The sequence below is a fragment of the Eublepharis macularius genome, chromosome 2 (genome assembly GCF_028583425.1).
Source record: "Eublepharis macularius isolate TG4126 chromosome 2, MPM_Emac_v1.0, whole genome shotgun sequence".
Lineage (NCBI taxonomy): Eukaryota > Metazoa > Chordata > Lepidosauria > Squamata > Eublepharidae > Eublepharis > Eublepharis macularius.
Genome location: NC_072791.1, coordinates 61,631,637 through 61,650,556, shown reverse-complemented (window position 1 = coordinate 61,650,556; position 18,920 = coordinate 61,631,637). Strand labels below are relative to the sequence as shown.

The window sequence follows — 18,920 nt, the reverse complement described above, 5'->3', positions numbered from 1 at the left end:
CTGCTCTCAAGTCACGGCAACCCCTGGTGGCGTTTTCATGGCAAGAGACTAACTGAGATGGTTTACCTGCCTCTGCAACACTGGTCTTTGTTAGAGGTCTCTCATCCAATTACTAGCCAAGGCTGACCCTGCTTAGCTTCTGAGATCTGACAAGATCAGGCTCTCCTGGACTATACCCAAGTAATAATTTTAGAAAAGGATGTTAAATCTTTGTTGTGGGAAATAATGGCAAAAATGGTTTGGATAAAGGAATGGATTTTGTTAAAAAACAGAAGACTATTGGACATCAAAGGGCATGACCTAAAATTCGGGTGGCATGGATACTTATGGTACGATAAGGCTAAGGTTAATGCAGAGTTTAATAATCATTACATCAGGCATGCCATTTTGAGAATAAGGAATAAATACAAACCTCTCTGGTTATCATCGCAAGAAGCTCATTTTAGAAGAGAAATGGTGAGTCCAATTAAATGGTTAACTTATTGTGATTTGTTGGAATTTTCTCAAGGTCAATTAAATCAAGAGAAGACTTAACAGCAGAAGGACATGATTGCCAATGGTTTTCTTATATGCAAATCTTGGAGAGATTTAAGTTAGACAAGATATACACTATGACTTCTAATACTGAATTTGAAATTGCACTCTATAAATGACGAACATGTTATTTCTAAAATGTACAAAATTTTTTTGATGTCTGAGATAGAAGAAGAGCAAGTAAAAGAATGTATGATTAAATGGGCAAAAAATTGTGGACATGACATATTAATAGAGCAATGGGAAAATATGTGGACAAGAGGGTTGAAATTTACATTAAGCCCTAGTATTAAGGAGAATTTCTGTAAGATGATGTATTGTTGGCATATGAATCCTGAAAAATTGGCTAGAATGTACAAGGATGCTACAAATGTATGTTGGAAATGTGTTAAACAAGAGGGGACGTTTTATCATACATGATGGACATGTAAGAAAGCAAAAGCTTCTGGTGGCAGATACAAACATTTGTTCAGAAGATATTGAAGATTAAAATCCAGTTGAAACCAGAGACCCTTTTTGTTGGGAATGATGGACAGCCAGTTGTAAAGAAATTTTGGAACTTTGTTCTTATATATGACCATGGCAGCAAGAATATTGTATGCTCAAAAATGGAAACTTCCAACATTGCCTACAATGGAGGAATGGCGGATAAAAACATTGGAGCTTGTCTCAATGGCAAAACATACTTCACTGATTAGAGAAAAGACATTATCTGAAAGGAAACCATTTATAGATTTTTACATGAAATAGGTAACAATCTGATGATATCTGGATTTATGGATTAAGAATCATGAATAATAGAAAAACAGAATAAGTGAAACTTTGAAAACGATACATAGTTGTTGCGGAGAAAACTGGAACTCAGTTTGTAGTTTAGTTTTTGTCTTTTTCTCATCTTTCTAAACTGCATTTTTTTCTATTATTATTAGCTGCTTGTCTTGTTTGTTGTTTCATGTTTATATGTATTCTTAGTGTTTTTTTTAGATTGTTGTATTTTTTTATCTTTTATGTTTACTGTTCATAGCTTAAATAAAATTTGCAAGCCAGTAGGGAAGATAGTTCCCTGTCCAACTTTTTTTTTTAAAAAAAGAAATAATGGCAAAAATGGGGAAATAGCTGTAAGTTTTGGAATGTTATATATCTGATTAAACATAGCTGTCTAATCTAACACAGTTCATTGTATTCTCAAAATTAGGCCTTTCAAATAAAAGAAAAATAGCAAGGTAGATAAAATGCCTTTTACTATAGCAGTGTCATAAGGGAAATCCATATATTCTTCTATGGTAAGATGCATGAGCTTCAGATAGAGCATAAAAATACATATGCGAGTCATTTGTTCATTTTCTACCATCGCTTCTCTGCAACACCTGAATTTTGCTTATTAATGGCACAAAAACTGCCTAACTAAAGTATATATTGCTTCCAGTCACATAGCAGAGCAAGGCTTCCCAAAATATGTATGATTTTGTTGTCTTGATCATAGCACATAACTACCACTGTAACTGAGTCAAAATTCAACCCACACGTAATTTAATGGAAGAAGAGGTTAATAATGACATATGGCAGCTGTCTACATTTGACTAAGACCCCACCTTATGGGCAGCAAAAGGTTTACTTCAGAAAGTAATGACCATTATGTACGAAAAGTAATTCTACAAATCAAGTGCTACATTGGGTCCTTTTGACTTCCTTTATAAATTTACATCCTCCTCCCACCAAGAAATAGTTAATAATGAGAGCCACAGTTCTGCTGCACAGCATTATGAGGAGCTGTCCCAGCAGCCCACCCAAACACAAGCGTACTGGGCATTCAGGCCCCCTGAGAATGCACTGTTCAGTTGTCATATAACCATGAGCAATCCTGTGTGACTGACTGAGCACTACCAAAGCACCATTGCAAACTGGTATACAGCTGGTGAACAATGCAGGCGCAGATCCCAGCTTTGCTTGTGATTTGCCAAGGTTGGTTTGTCTCAATTGACGGATGGGTGAAAAGGAGGCACCAGATCATTCTGATTTCATTCTTTGTTGACCTTGTTATCAGTCGAACTTTGCATTCAGAATTCAACAAATTTGGTTAAATATTTCATAATTATTTGGGTATAACACATCAATACCTCATTTTAGTTCAGTGTGAATTTTCACAGGATCATTATCAAACAGCTAGAGGAACAGCTCTGAAAAACTGAAATCCTTTCAAAGGTCTCAACATAAGCTACTGAAAAATAAAAAAAATTCTGAAGCCAAATATTTCTAAAATAGAAAACCTTGCTACATTACATATACTATTATATATAGTCCATATGGCACAAACACACACAGAGACAGACATATGAATCCACACTTCTTTTGTACTGCCAAAGCAATTATGCACTGCCCACATTCAATATCCTTCAACCACAGTATTGGCATAGGTTAGCCAGTATCATTTGTAAAGTAACCTACGCCAGTTTTTAATGCACAACGGAAATCTGGTTTGCTCCCAGCTGCTGGTATAATAATTACTGTCCTATGGTTGCTAAGAGATACTCTGACTTTTTTCCAAGACTATTAAAACATTTCTGTGTGCACAAGCAAAAGGATGCTGGGTAAAAGCAATAAAATGACTCCAGCTGTAGCAGTCCACCAGCACTCAAAGCCAGATGACAGCTGTAGAGAAAATGAAAACCAGACTGAGATTCTCTCTTCTTTAAAAGCTCTTCTCACTTTTCCCAGTTTTGAAAGGATGAGGCTGGCAAGAGAGACTTCTGTATGCTTCTGCAAGCATTGTTAAAACAATCTTCACTCACAGAATTTGAAATCTGACAGAAGGGTAAGAAGACTATGCTCTCATGTCTTACAGGACTCTACATATTTTTCAGCCCTTTTGCCTGTTAGTACCTTCCACTAGTTTTTTTTTTAAAGCTGTTCCCATTTCCCACTCAAATTACGCATAGAGACATCAAAACCTTCAGTTTTACAGATTTTTGCAGAACAGAGCAATTACCTTCAAATCTGACAGCTGTTTCCCACAATTTAGTTGCACACTTTTTGCCTTACATCCTGAATGCCTTCAGAGACAGCCCAGAATTTAGAGTATTTTCCAGTCATTTCAGACAGAACATTTTCCATATGCAATACCTCCTAAAAACACGGTTTGTATTATAGAAACAACACTTGTTACCAAATGAATGCAAATAGCTAAAGCAAAACAAGCAGAGTACCTTCCACAAAGGATAAAGGCTGTAACCTTGCAATCAGCTTACCCCGAATGAATTCAGCTTCCTATAAACTTGTGTGATGTTATCCTCATGCAAAATTTCTCTTAATTTGAACAGCAATGGCAGAATATGCACTTCAGATGACTTACAATAGCAGCTATAACATGAAATCCCATGGTCAGAAATACCTAAGGAGAATAGAGTTCAAGAGGGATGGGAGTTTCTTAAAGGCAAAATATTGAAGGCACAATCACAAACGATTCCTATGAGAAGGAAAAACGGGAGGAACCTAAAGAAGCCAAGGTGGCTCCATAAACAGCTTTCTAATGAATTGAGAAATAAAAAAGACTCATTTAAGAAACAGGAGAGCCTTATAACCAAGGATGAATATAAACAAAAATAACCAATGCTTGTAGGGAGAGTGTTAGAAAAGCTAAAGCTCAGTATGAGCTTAGGCTAGCAAGAGAAGCTAAAAACAACAAAAAAGGGTTCTTTGCTTATGTTCAAAGTAAGAAAAAGAGCAAGGACATGGTAGGCCCATTGCAGGGACAGGAAAGTGAAATTGTAACAGGTGATGAAGAGAGGGCAGAATTGCTCAATTCCTACTTATCCTCAGTCATCTCCTGTGAGGGAAATGGTCCTCAACATGGCAATAATACAACACATGATGAGGGAAGGGAGTTACAGCCTAGAATTGACACGGGGTAGTTCATAAACACCTAGTTTAAGTCCTCAGGGCCAGATAAATGGCATCCATGGGTACTAAAAGAACTCGCAGATGTAATTTCTGAGCCCCTGTCCATTATTTTTCAAAATTCTTGGAGAATAGGAGAGGTGTCAGAAGACTGGAGGTGGACAAATGTTGTTCCCATCTTCAAGAAGGGGAAAAAGGAAGATCTGGGTAACTACCGACCCATCAGCTTGACATCTATACCTGGAAAAGTTTTAGAACAAATCATCAGTCAGTCAGTCCTTGAGCATTTAGAAAGGATGGCTGTGATTACTAAGAGCCAGCATGGGTTTCTCAAGAACAACTCATGTCAGACTAACCTTAGCTCTTTTTTTTGACAAAGTTATTACCTTGCTGGATTAGGGGAATGCTGTAAATGTAGTTTATCTTGATTTCAGTAAGGCTTTTGATAAAGTTCCACATAATATCCTTGTTGAAAAGTTGGTAAAATGTGGTTTGGATCCTATTACGATTAGGTGGATCTGTAATTAGCTGACAGATCGCACCCAAAGAGTGCTTGTTAATGGTTCCTGATCCTCTTGGAGAAGAGTGACAAGTGGAGTTCCTCAGGGATCAGTCCTGGGACCTGTTCTGTTCAACATTTTTATAAATGGATGAAAGAATAGAGGGAATACTTATTAAATTTGCCAATGATACTAAATTGGGAGGGGTAGCAATTTAGAAGACAGAGTCAGAATACAGGATACTCTTGACAGGCTGGAAAACTAGGCTAAAACAAATAAAATGAATTTCAATAGAGATAAATGTAAAATTCTACATTTGGGCAGGAGAAATCAAATGCATAATTATAGGCTGGGGGAGACTTGTCTTGGCAGTAGTATGTGTGAAAAGGATATAGGGGTCTTAGTAGACCATACACTGAATATGAGTCAGCAGCGTGATGTGGTAGCTAAAAAGGCAAATGTGATTTTGGGCTGTATCAACAGAAGATAGTGTCCAGATCATGTGAAGTGATGGTATCACTCCGCTCTGCTCTGGTTAGCCCTCACCTAGAGTATTGTGTTCCGTTTTGGGCACCACAATTTAAGAAGGATATAGACAAGCTGGAATGTGTCCAGAAGAGGGCAACGAAGATGGTGAGGGGTCTGGAGACCAAGCCCTATGAGGCAAGGTTGAAGGAGTTCGGTATGTTTAGCTTGGAGAGGAGACGACAGAGAGGTGACATGATAAACATCTTCAGCTATTTGAAGGGCTATCATATAGAGGATGGTGTGGAGTTGTTTTCCGCTGCCCCAGAAGGTCAGACCAGAACTGGCTGAAATTAAATCAAAAGAGTTTTCAGCTGAACATTAGGAAGAACTTCCTGACAGAGTGGTCCCTCAGTAGAACACGCTTCCTCAGGAGGTGGTGGGCTCTCCTTCTTTAGAGGTTTTTAAGCAGAGGCTAGATGGCTATCTGACAGCCATGCTTAGGCAGATCATGAAAGGAAGGGCAGGAAGGGTTATATCAGAGCTTAGTTCTTGTGGCCTCTTCTTACATGCCCAGGGTAAGGCCAATTTCCACCTTAGGGTCACTTAGCAATTTTTCCCAGGCCAGTTTGGCTAGGGACCTGATGGTGTTTTGCCATCTTCTGGGCATGCAGCAAAGATCACTGTGCTGCATCCCACTGTGTGGGATGTGTGAGGTATTTGTCAATTTCCTGCATTGTGCAGGGGGTTGGACTAGATGACCCTAGCGGTCCCTTTCATTCCTATGATTCTATGAAATATTTGTACAGAAAATTTTTATACAGATAGGAAGTTCTGTGGTGCATTTAGGCTACTGTGACGTGAACTTTTTTCCCGGACAGTTTAGAATTTAACATTTGCTGAGGCCTATGCCTCATAAAGACCTTGGTGGGTGAAGAAAGCAAAATAGCTGTCTCTGCTTTGCCCAGTATAGCATCAACTTAGACATGATGGGCAGAGAGGGGAGTAGCCACAGTATATGAGAAATCTGTGGCGCCCACTGGTGGGAGAGATCATCGGGTCCTTTGGACAATGGCAGTGCCAATATGCAGATGATGCCCAATTGTATTTCTTCCTAACACCTGAGTCAGGTGGGTCTGTGGAAGTCCTAAATAAATTCCTTGAGAATCTTATGGGATGGATGAGGACCAATAAACTAAAGCTGAAACCAGACAACGGTGAAGAGCAACTGGTCAATATATAGTATGCTGGAACAGGCTAGTGAAATTAATGGGGGAGGGGGAGAGTACAACATCATCTAAGGCACACATCCTGCCACCTCCGTTTCTCTCCCCCACAACACTCCCATACACCATAGGAAAGGTGAGGTTAAAAACAGGCTGATCATGAACTGTATTGTTCATCCAGCCCCTTATCTCAGCAGTCAACAGAATTGGAGGATTACAGCAATGAGGTTCAGGACTAAGTGAGCTGGAAGCTATTCATCTCGTCCTGGAGGTTAGCCATCTCACCACATACATAATTTGTGCTTTGGAGAGGGATTTTCAATCTTTTATCCTTCTGTGCATCTTGCACGACAAAGCACCAAAGAGACTATGGCTATCTTGGAGTTTACTATTCTAGTGAGTTAAAAGCAATGACACAACAGCAATGTAACAGTGTACATTTCTTCTGTCATAAAACTATGACTTTTTAAAAAAAAAGTACAAATCAGTTTTATGAATAACTACTAACATTTATCATCATTATCATCATCATAATTATTTTTCTTACTTCATTTATACCCCAATGGGAACTTGAAACACCTTACATCATTGTTCTCTCCTTTTTATCCTCACAATAACCCTGCCAGGTAGGTCATGCTGAGAATATGGGACGGCCCAAGGCCACCCAGCAAGCTTCCATGGCAGAGTGAGGATTTGAACCTGGGCTTTCCAGATACTTGTTCAATACTCCATAGACTAGAACACATTGGCTTGCAACCCTGCAGCCAGTTTACCTCCAGTTAATTCAGTCGTGAGAATTACATCCCATTTGTGGGAACTGCACCCTTCCTTTCTGCAACAGACACTCAAGGCAATGAAAAACATCATTATTAATTAATTAATTAATTTATTTATAGTTCGCCTTTCTCACTGAGACTCAAGGTGAATTTCACACTGTCAGTTCAGTAAATTTCAATAAACGTACAATAGGGTATATGCATGTAGCAAATTTGCAAACATTTAAAACCAGCAGAAATCCAAGAGTTGAAGAAATGTTGAAACAGAGTATAGACAGAAAGACCAACATATTAAACAACACAGAAATTACCCAATAGGATCATACTTACAGCAACAGTAATAAGGTCTGATCTATAATCACTTCCTATCTCTTTACTGATGCATCTCTTTAAGACCGCCTCCTTATATTACAACCCTTCCATCTGAGTAAAAAAGCCCTCTTGAACTATTTAGTTCCCCATAGTCCAGGGGTGGGCAAATTGCGGCCCGCGGGCCACATGTGGCCCGCTACAGAGTTTTTTGTGGCCCGCCAAGACAGTCAGAAAAATCCACCTTGAACCGAGATTTCCTTCCCGTGCGCTATATGAAATTAGCACAGTAATAAATAAATTGAATAAAACTACCACTATTTTATTTAATTTATATTTATTGATTTTTATGATACAATTTATACCTCTTCTGAAATGCAAAGTTAACTAATGAATGGAATCATTTTAAAAGGTGCGGCCCTCCGCTAACCTCCGCTCCCACAAAGTGGCCCCCGAGCCAAAACAATTGCCCACCCCTGCCATAGTCAAACACCTACCCCCTCACGCGCACTGTGCCATGGGAGATCACTAGGTGATCTTGGGCCAATCTCTCTCTCTCAGGCTTAGCCTACCTCACAGACTTGTTCATGTAAAGATAGAACTAAGGAGAGAAAATGTTGTGAAGCTGCTCTATGTCCCCATTGGGGTTGAAAGCAGGGAACAAAGTCTAAACAAATTAATGACTCAGTTAAGATTCTAGGGTTTTTATTGGACCTAGCATTATTGTTGGAGAAGCAAGACAATTCAGCAGCACACAACGCTTTCTTTCAACTTCATTTTAACTCAGAAAATGGCTCCCTTCGTTGACCTGGGTTATCTAGCCATGTGGATCCCTGCTAAAGTAACCTTGAGGTTAGACGATTATAATGTATATGATATGGGTCTGACCTTGAAGGTGACCTGGAAACTCCAACTAGTATAGAATGCAGCAGCTTGAATACTTTCAGGAGTGAGGACAAGTGTGCGTATTATGTACAGTCACTCCATTGGTTAACAATTAGTTTCTGAGTTCAGTTCAAGGTATTGACTATTGCCTACAAAGCACTTCATGGCCTAGGACCAATATGTCTAAAGAACTGCCTCTCTTGATAGCCCCACTGCAACAGCTATGCTCATCTGAGCAAAGTCTGTGGCCATCCTGCAAATGGGTAAGATCAGCAGCTGCCCATACTCAAACATTCTGTTACAGCAGCATTCTTCCACTTGGTGGAATGGCCTACCTGAGGAAATCAAGAAGTCTCCTTGCATTTCACAGAATGTGTAAAAGGGAATTCTTCAGGCAGGCATTTTTTTTAAAAAAAGGGAATAGAGCTTTGACAAATGGCACTGTTTATTGTATGCGCTACCTTGTTCTCAATGCATGATTTTCTAACTTCTGTAATTTTTTTAGTGAGATTATTTGTGTCACCTCTTCAGAGCCGTGCTCGACTCTGCTCGAGTCAATTCAGTTTTGGTATTTCTTATACAGCATGTCTTCCTGTCTATATTGCATTGTTTTAAATTTTGACATGAAGTATTGGCATCAAATATAGACCAGAAAAAAATCAGGAATTTCAAATTTCAAACATAGAATATAATCTTTAAACGTTGTTAGGAAAAGCTGCCAAACTTTCTTAACTTTATTATCGGATAAACAGATTAAAAGCTCCTAATTAATCCCTTTACTTTTAGTAGAAAATACTTCATCAGTTTGGTTAAGCTGAATATTTAAAAGTGCTTTCTGTATAAAGTCCTAAAGATAAGATTGTCTTTGCTCAGTGACTTGATATACTTTTTACAAATCAGAGAACTTTGTTTTTTTAATGGCAGAATCACTAGCACTAGGTCTTTCCTTAATTAAGTCAGCATAACGAATCGCAAGCTATATGGTTTCCAGTGAGTTAGAGGTGTTACATGAAAACTAGGAAACTTTCAGAAAAGGATCATTTAGGATTAGGGGGCCAGTTTCCCACTATAATGGAAGGCCTCCCAGCCTGGGCCCCCCATTCTCTCCCACTGCTTGACAAGCTGGTACAGGATAACGGGGGGAGCACTCTTTGGCGTTGTGCTGATATATGATGTCACTTCCAATTTTGCTGTGATATCATGCTCTAGGACTCACCCCAAACTCTATGGCAGTGGTTCCCAACCTTTTTGGTGTGGTGACCCAAAAGTCTGAATTTGCTTCATATGGTGACACATCCAGGGCTGGTCCAAGAGTCTGGGTGGGCAGTGAGTTGAGGAGATGCAGGAAAATGGCAGATGCCAGCAAAAAGATGGGCAGAAAGTGGCTCAGTGCACTACATATCCCACTGCAGGTAGAGGGCAGTGAAGCCCTGTAGGAGGCTGGGTTAAGAGGTTGGGCTGCTAAGGAGCAGCAGCAAAACAGAGCCAATGTTCACACACGCCACCTTCTCTCCTCTTCTCACTTTTCCATGTGCTGAACAGCTCTTGTCCACTCTCCAGCCTTTCCCCTTCTTCCACCTAGTATCATAAAGTTACTAGTTGTCAGACAGTTCCCCCTCCCCCTGATTGTTGCAAAGCGGGAGGGCAAGGCAAGAATGTGAGAAACTACAAAAGAAAAAGGAGAAGTGTGCAAAGGACAGGAGCCACCATTAGGGATGGCTGGTCTACAAACCACTTTCAGCAGCTTTGCAACCTGCTTCTGGGTCCCGACCCACATGTTGGGAAACGCTGCTTTATGGTATAACTAGTTTCATGCCAGAAGTGATGTTGCACATTGCTGCAATGCTGAAGAGCGGCAATTCTCCTACTGGGCTGCCAACCCTGGCTGGCAATCCTAGTGAGGATGCATGTAAGGATAAGGAAATGAAACAACAGTCATTCCATATTGGCATGCCCTTGGAGCTGGGATTATCAGGGGACATTCTGCTTTAAAATTTCTTTAAGATCAAAAAACAAGTCCCGTGTGGTGGTACCTTTCCTTGTGGAACAACAAAAGAGTCTTACGAAATGTAAATATTTATTTTCTGCCAGGCTTTTTTAGACTGTTGAACTGGTTGTTTTTATATTGAACAGATGATTGCATTGACACTCAATGGAGACAGCCGTACCAAAATAAAATGCATTTCAGAAGATGGTCCTGAAGTCATTGGCATTTGCTTTCAGAATTTCCAGGTAGATGCTTTCTGAAATTCAGACCTTTAATACGTGAAAATCTTTTTTTCAATCTAAGCCAATCTGTAATAATCAGTTTTAATTTTACTTAAAAAAAAAAACCCAAGCAACAACACCCGTTGTGTGAAAAAAATACAACAGGCTCTAGCAAACTGATTCAGCAGGCCACCTCCTAACGGCAAGTGGATGCTTTGCAGCAGCCTGGAGGCCACAGTCGTTGGCAATTTGCCTGTGCAAGGACAAAAAGTGAGCCGTCGCCAATATGACTTGCCTTTTATATAGTAGGATATTTCAACTCTGCCTTATCTCCTCAGATTGGAAGTGGCTATCAAAATAGCAAAAGCTGCAAGGACACAAACAGAAGTGTCCAGCAATGAGTTAAAAAAATACATACACATACACAATACAAACATAGGCCAAACAGACTGCCTTCCACCAAACACCCTCTCAAACAGTATTACATGCTTTCCTGAGTACAGCAAGTGAAGATTTCTGCCAAATCCACTCTGGTAAGCCATTCCAGAAGAACAGACTTACCACAGTGAAAACCCTTGACTGCTACCAACTGGTTTATCCTAAGTGAGCATACCACCAGAAGGCTGAGGGGCACAACTGAGGCAGAGGAGTGTTGCAGGAGGTCATGAGAGCCCCAGGTTTAATCCTGCATACTGTACTGAGTCTTACTGAGTCAGCTGACCTGGCTATATTGATCCATGTCACAGCAACCTTGAGGATATACAACTGTAACATGTTCTACATGTCAAAGACAGGTTTGAAGTTTCCATGGGTCCAAAATATATCAGTTCTCACTATGCGGAGTCAATCACAATTCACATATTCCTTGCTGAAAGCCTTTTACTGGCTGCTTGTTAAGTTTCCTGGTTCAGTTCAAGGTGTTCAACTTAATATTCCTTCCAGCTTCTCCCTTCTATGATCCCTCCTGCCCAACTTCTACCACTCTATCTCTGACAGCTTCTGCTTTACTAATACTCTCCCTGCTGCCCCATATTTTTACCTGTTTCTCTTTCCCCCTTCTTTCTTACTGAGTACTTTCAGCTTTCATACCCCACATAAACAGGTTCTCACTGTCCCTCTTGCACCAGGCAGAGCTGGCGCCACAGGGCTGCTTCTGCTTGCTGCCAGCAGGGCGGGGAGATTCTCCCCATCCTGGTCGCACCTGGCGCCACGGGGCTGCTTCTACCCCGTGTGAGCAGGGCACAGAGAATCTTCCCGTCCCTCTTAGCACCGGGAGAGCCGGCACTGCGGGGCTGCTTCTTGCCTGTGTCAGATGGACCAGGATAATCTCCTCGTCCCTCTGACATCAGGCAGAAGCAGCCCCGTGGCGCTGGCTCTCCCGGTGCTAAGAGGGACGAGAAGATTCTCCCTGTCCCGCTCACACCCGGCAGAGCTGGCGCCCCAGGGCTTGCACCCAGCAGAGCCTGCTTCTGCCCCATGTGAGCGGTGCAGGGAGGTTCTCGCTGTCCCACTTGCACTTGGCAGCACCGGCACCCCAAGGCTGCTTTTGCCCCATGTGAGATGGTCAGGGAGATTCTCCCCGTCCCTCTGAGTCTGGGTAGAAGCAGCCCGGTGCCGCTGGCTCTCCCAGTGCTGAGAGAGAGACGGATTCTCCCACCTCCCACCGGGAGAGCGAGCGCGTCGGGCTGCTTCTGCCCAGTGTCAGGGTGTTGAGGAGAATCTCCTAGTCCCTCTGACACCGGGCAGAAGAAGCCCAGCGGCACCGGCTCTCCCGATGGGAGGGGGGAGAATCTTCCCGTCCCTCTCAACACTGGGAGAGCCAGCGCTGCTGGGCCGCTGTGACCTGGTGCGAGAGGGGTGGGGAGATTCTCCCCATCCCTCTCGCACCAGGAGAGGGGCAGCCGGCACTCAGCTGCTCGTCGGGGAAGCCCCCGATGAGCAGCTGATTCAGGGGTTTAAATGCCCCTTTCAAGGGGCATTTAAACTCTGAATCTTCCCAAAGCTATTCAAATAGCTTCTGGAATCTTTGATTCCGGGTTTCCAGAGCAACAGCAAAAGTTCAGACAATCCCTGCCTGAGTTGCCATGGGAATTGATTGCAGGTGCTAGACTGTCTGGCTGGACGAACAGCAACAAACAGCAATGAACGAGGCTTGCAACGACCACCTGTTTGTTTAGAATGGGGCCTCACAAACAGCTTGTTTGCGAATAGCCGAACAGGCTGTTCATGGGATTTTTTGCATTCATAATGCTGTTCATGCCCATGTGTAATTATCACCTTCAAATCTTTCCTAAGTTTCAATGATCTCAGGTTTGGCCTTACATAGTTAGGTCAGCCAGACCTATAATGTGATGAAATGATATAGTGAGGTTAGAATATCAGAACAGGATATGGGAGACACAGGTTTGAATCCTTACTCTGCCATGGAAGCTAGCAGGATGACCACGGGCCAGCCATACACACTCAGCCTAACCTACCTCAGAGATATATTGTCGAAGGCTTTCACGGCCGGAGAACGATGGTTGTTGTGGATTTTCCGGGCTGTACTGCCGTGGTCTTGGCATTGTAGTTCCTGACATTTCACCAGCAGCTGTGACTGGCATCTTCAGAGGTGTAGCACCGATGCTACACCTCTGAAGATGCCAGTCACCGCTGCTGGTGAAACGTCAGGAACTACAATGCCAAGACCACGGCAATACAGCCCGGAAAATCCACAACAACTACCTCAGAGAGTTCTTGTGAAGATAACATGAAAGAGGCAAGAACAATGGAAGCTGCTTTGGATCTTCACTGGGGAGACAAGCAGGGCATAAACAAAGTAAGTGAATAAATCTACCACTGGGACAGACTGTTTTACAGACATCATTCTGCAGCTCATCAATTGTGTGTATATTCAAAGTGTTGGATTTATTTATTTACATTATTTATAGTCTGCCTTTCTTGCTGGGACTCGAGGATTAAACAGAGTAAGTTGATACAAACAATATACGGGACATCTAATGAACAATGCAGTAGGATTTGGACTATAGGAATCTGGAACCAACCGGAAATATGCTCTGCTAACAGTGGAGCCTTTCTCTGATACAAGAAGCCATCCATCAACAAAAGGTTCTTTGACTAGAGAAAGGCTTTTGCACTGAAAGAAGGCACCGCCATTAACAGAATGGATTCTGCATTTTGTCCACAAAAGCACCCTCTTTAACCCATTAAATTTATAGGGGAAAGGTACCAAGCACTCACTTAAGAGATACTCATATTACTGCTTACACCTCATGTTCTAGGGCTGAGCCTTGATGCTGAAAACAGGCTGAAGGTTAAATGCTGATTATGCCTGGTTGAAATGAAACTCTGCACTCAGCTCATACAGTCAAAACAGTCTTCTTTTTTTCATACTATTTGCATTCTATTACAATGAGTTCTGGGAATAAGCTGAAGACAACAGTTTCCTTCCATCACTCAATCCCAATGGAATCCATGCTGAGGTTCATTAGTACAGTTAGGAAACATAGCACAAACTTTCCCATCAAAATAGGAAAGTTTACAGCCCTGAGAATCTAACAAGAACACAAAGTAATCTGTAGTACAGACTCTTATCACTTGACAAATCTATCTGCATATTAGATTCCAAAAGGTTTGCTCCTCAAAACTGCAAAGACCACTATTTTCAGAATTCCTGTCATGTCTTCCAGTGTAATTAATATAATGAAAGTTTAAAGCACTTACTGGAAAGCCATCTGCAGGCACTTCAATTTCATCATGTGAGGTAAAACAACCTGAGATGAGAATAAAATAAAAATAAGACCAAGTAACTGTTAGGAGTTTCAGCACTGATTACAGTGTCCTGATAATGATTAATCTTCCATAATTCTGTTTAACAGGATCTTAACAGTAAGTATTAAAAGGCTATGAATAAACGTTAACAACGTCCGATTATTATAATACTAGTGTCTTAATTGTGATTTAACCATATCTTTATAATAATATTCTAACACTATATTCATACTTATATTTATAATATAGATTTGTATTTTTAGTTGCTTATATTTACTCATTTGAAAAAAATATAATAAAAATATAAAATCTGAAGTCTTTCATTTGTATCTGGTTTATAACCCTCCTTCAGAACTCCATCTGGTTATTACAAGACTCAATGTTTATCGAGTATCTGATACAACATATAGTTATGTTACACATTACAGACATATTTCAAATTGCATCTTTTCCCATACACATAACTACTACTGCTACTACTGCTGAGGAAGACAGAGAAAGGGTGTGGTGCTGGAATAATTAAAGGTGGCTCTTTCTTTTACTCACAGTTTAAAGCTGTATTTGCCTTTCAATTTCAGAGAGAGGAAACAAAACCCAACATGCTACTGTTAACTGGGAGAGGACAAGAAACTTAGGTGACCAAAGCAGAAAATGGATCTCTCCTTCCAAAACTCTGGATAACTTTATTAACATTATTATAGCTGATAACTTTTAAAGAAAAGCTAAAGCAACTAACATCCGTACCTTGAGTGATATCTTCTACTGCCCTACGAATGCCTCTATCAAATGCTCTTGCATCAGCAGGACTCTGAAATGTGAGGCCAAATTTTTTGTCATCAATCTTCCAGTGGTGAAAAGTTGGCGTAACCTTATTGTAAATAAGGTCCTTCTTCAACGTGCATTCCAAAACCACCTAGGGGGAAAACAAGGCAACTTAACACACAGTTTAGCAGACAGTCGTTAGGTATGTAAAACTAGTTTTGGAAAACATTGTACAACTGCTAAAACTAGTGGCTTCATACTCCTGTTTATAAAAGTTCACACACACACACGAACGCACGCATGCACACAGCTTCAGGAAGAAGAAATTTATAGCAGAGAACCAGTATGGGGTGTGAGTGTGCTTAATCACCAGGCCACTTCCTTGTTTTTTAGACTGTCCTCTCCCCAGATGATTTCCTTACTGTTAGGTTCCAAATGTATGTCTGCATCGTCTTCCTGATTTTTTCTAGAAATCTGTGGGAAACATCCTGGATCCATAATCAGAGAAGGACTGGGACATGGCTTTCAACTGCAGATTAAGTGGTAATCTTGCTCCTTTCCTTCTCCAGTTTACCTACCTCTTCATTCACTTCCACCCCAGTTTCCAACCACTTTCTTTTTCCAAGCTCCTCTAAACTTGCTAGTTCCAATGTTCAAAGCAGCTTGAAAAAATGTATTCTGGAAGAAGAACAATGCCAACCAAATAAACAGAAACATTTATAATACACGATTCCTTTAAAATGTAGTAGTCATGTTCCTTTGATCTGAAAGCCTGACAGATGCAAATTTTCTTGTAGTTCCCTTTTGATTTCACTTGTTGTGGTTAAGTTGGGTTATTAGACAATGAGATATACAAGTGTCAATAGAATAAGTGTCTCATTATTATGCCAGAAACCAGAGTAAGTATCACTTAAAGCCTTTTGCGTATGGATATCTAAAAAACTGAAGACTGGCATGTATGTGTAATGCTGCATATAAAAGGAACTCTCCTCCTATGTTTACATAGTTGAAAAGAGCAACAGACCTGTCCAGGTTAGAGTGGAAGGTAATTGTTCCAAGTAGACTGGCTGGAGCCAGATCTCGGAAAGGAAGTGTAATAAAGGAGGAAGTGGGCAATTATGTCAAGGGTTCTTTGTGAAGAGAAGGGGGGGGCTTAACATTCCAACAGAGAGCTAAACAAGCTGGGTAAACAAGTCCAGAAATAGTCTGTCATTCCGAAGTGAAATCCATATCCTGGATGCTATCACTTTTCAAGATACCTGACAGGCTCTTTGTCAGGAACACATCGAGCAAACATTTTCATTCATGAAGCTATACTCAGTCTTTTGCCACAAAGTATAATCAACTAAAATAGGGCAATTCGAGGATTCCGTATGTAGCATAACAATATTTCTCTTCCACACTGGGCTAATGAATATTTTGTTTGAATTCCAATTTATTTCCTTCCTCGGTTTAGTACAAAATTACTTAGTTCAGTCCATAGGCTTTTAATAACATCTGGATAAATTTCAATTTCAGTTTTATTTTTCATGTTTTAAGCTACTGTGATGGCAAAGAAGCTGCTTCAAGATGCAGTGCCAAGCTTGTTCAAAAGGCTGAAAAACCAAATAAAATCACCTCCAAATACATCATCTTAAAACTCATTTGAAAGAGAATGACTCATGTTTTTGATGTTAGCTTTTGATAGTATCTGATCATAGCAGGAGAGGTGGTCCTGCAGATACATCAGGCCAATGCCATTAAGGGCATCCTTCTATATAAAAGCAAGCTGTATTGGCAACAACTCACTTTTTATCCTCGCGCAGGCCTCGAGGCCACTGTGAAGTGGCTGCCTGCTGCCAGGAGGGGGCGCACCGAACCAATGGCCTAAGCTCTCCACCCTGTGCCTCCTCTCAGCGCTCTCCTGCTCTGGCATCCAGGCCACTGCGAAGCGCCTGCTGCCAGGAGGCATGTTCAGGTTGTCAATTCACCAGGCCTCCTTGCACTGGCAAATGGATGCTTTGCAGCAGCCCCCAGGCCAGAGTGGGAGGGTGCTGAGGGGAAGAAGAGCAGAATACAAATTAATCTTCATGCAGGCACATTGTCAGGAGGGGGACTGCCGAATCAACAGCCTAAGCACTCCTCCCCACGTCTCACCTGAGGAAAAGGTGGAAGCCCCGACAGTGCTGTCTGTGATTGCCTAGGAGGGGTCTCCACTGGATTGTGTGGAGCTTATTCTCCCCTCCCTAAAGAAGCCTGACTGCAATCCTGAAGGCAGTTTTCTCAGAGTAAGCTCTACTGATTGTTATGTTTAATGAAAAATAAAAAATAACCAACAAAAGTTCTCCAGAGCCCACTGTATTTTCACAAAACGGGCTTCGTTTTAGCCTACTTAGTAGTTGGGCAGCTGCATTCTGTACCAACGGGAGTTTCCAAGTTGTCCTTAAGGGCAGACCCAAGGTAACTACAGCATGGATCCATGTGGCCAGGTCAGCTAAGTCAAGGGAGCAGGCCGTCTTCCAAGCTAAATGGAATTGCTAGAATACCTTTTTTGCAGCTGCATCAGCTTGTTTCTCTGGCCATAAAGCTGGATCCAGAATCACCCCAGATTCTCAACCGAGTTAGTGAGAAACCACTGGATTTCATCAAAAGTGGAGAGTCTCATGTCCTTCAGGATCTTACCCTTCTTAATCAACATTACCGCCATTTTTCAGGACTCAGTTTCAGTTTGCTTATCCATAGCCCTTCAAGTACAACAGTCAGGCATTGGTTCAGAGAACCTAGTGGTGCCAAAGTCAGGAAGTTATTACCCTCACAATGAAGACTGAAGGGTTTTTAGGACTGAATTGATAATCTACTGTGTTAAAAAATTCCAGTTCGGCATTAAAGAAACTCAACTGACCACAATGTTCATTTGAAGTGTAACTTCATAATCTGCTCAGTGTATTTTGATTGCTGAATTTGAACAGCTTTAAGGAAGAGTTTGGAGCTCATTCAGCAGTGATTGGAAACAGAGGGCAGAACAGATGCATTGCAGGAAAGAGATGAGGTATCTGTGGCTCTGAATAAAAGATGGCACGGGATGAGGGACTGAAGCCAGAGCCTAAACGATCCCATGGAGAATCTTCTCCTTGTGCCAACAGCTCCTACTTTGTCCCACTATAGAGGTCTGATGAAGACAAGACTCCCCACTTAGTATAAAGAAATTAAGGTAGGCTGCTGAAGCTGCCTTAGAGTCAAACTAGATGTGGCAGGGTCCTAACGGTTGCCACAAGGATGTCACTGCTATTTAAAAGTCATTTTAAAATGCCATGAGGTCCTTATCCTTATGGGACCCACAGTGTAGCAGACTGATGTGCTGTTATACCCACCCCTGTGCCCCCTTTCACACTCCTCCCCCAATGGCTGTTTCGGCACTTGAGAAGGGGCATGGGGTGTAGACAAGAACACCGCACTGCAGGCCTGGTCAGGATTGAGTCCCCATGGCATATTTAAATGTCTTTAAAACTGTAGTGGTGTCCTTGTGGTGGCCATGAGGATGCCATCACATCCAGTCTGGCCCTTAGCAGCTGTTCTTTCTTTAGTAGTGGCCGAACAAAACACAGCAAATA

General features: G+C 41.5%; 1 protein-coding gene across 1 annotated transcript in view; it reads right to left on the bottom strand.

Annotated features, from left to right (window-relative positions):
• Positions 1-18,920, bottom strand: part of SPRED1 (sprouty related EVH1 domain containing 1) — a 128,689-nt gene that overhangs the window by 17,337 nt on the left and 92,432 nt on the right. The window contains exons 3-4 of the mRNA XM_054971845.1: positions 15,313-15,481; positions 14,521-14,570 (exon numbers count right to left, since the gene is read on the bottom strand). Of these exons, the coding sequence (XP_054827820.1) occupies positions 14,521-14,570; positions 15,313-15,481 (219 nt within the window). The remainder of the gene's footprint in view (positions 1-14,520; positions 14,571-15,312; positions 15,482-18,920) is intronic.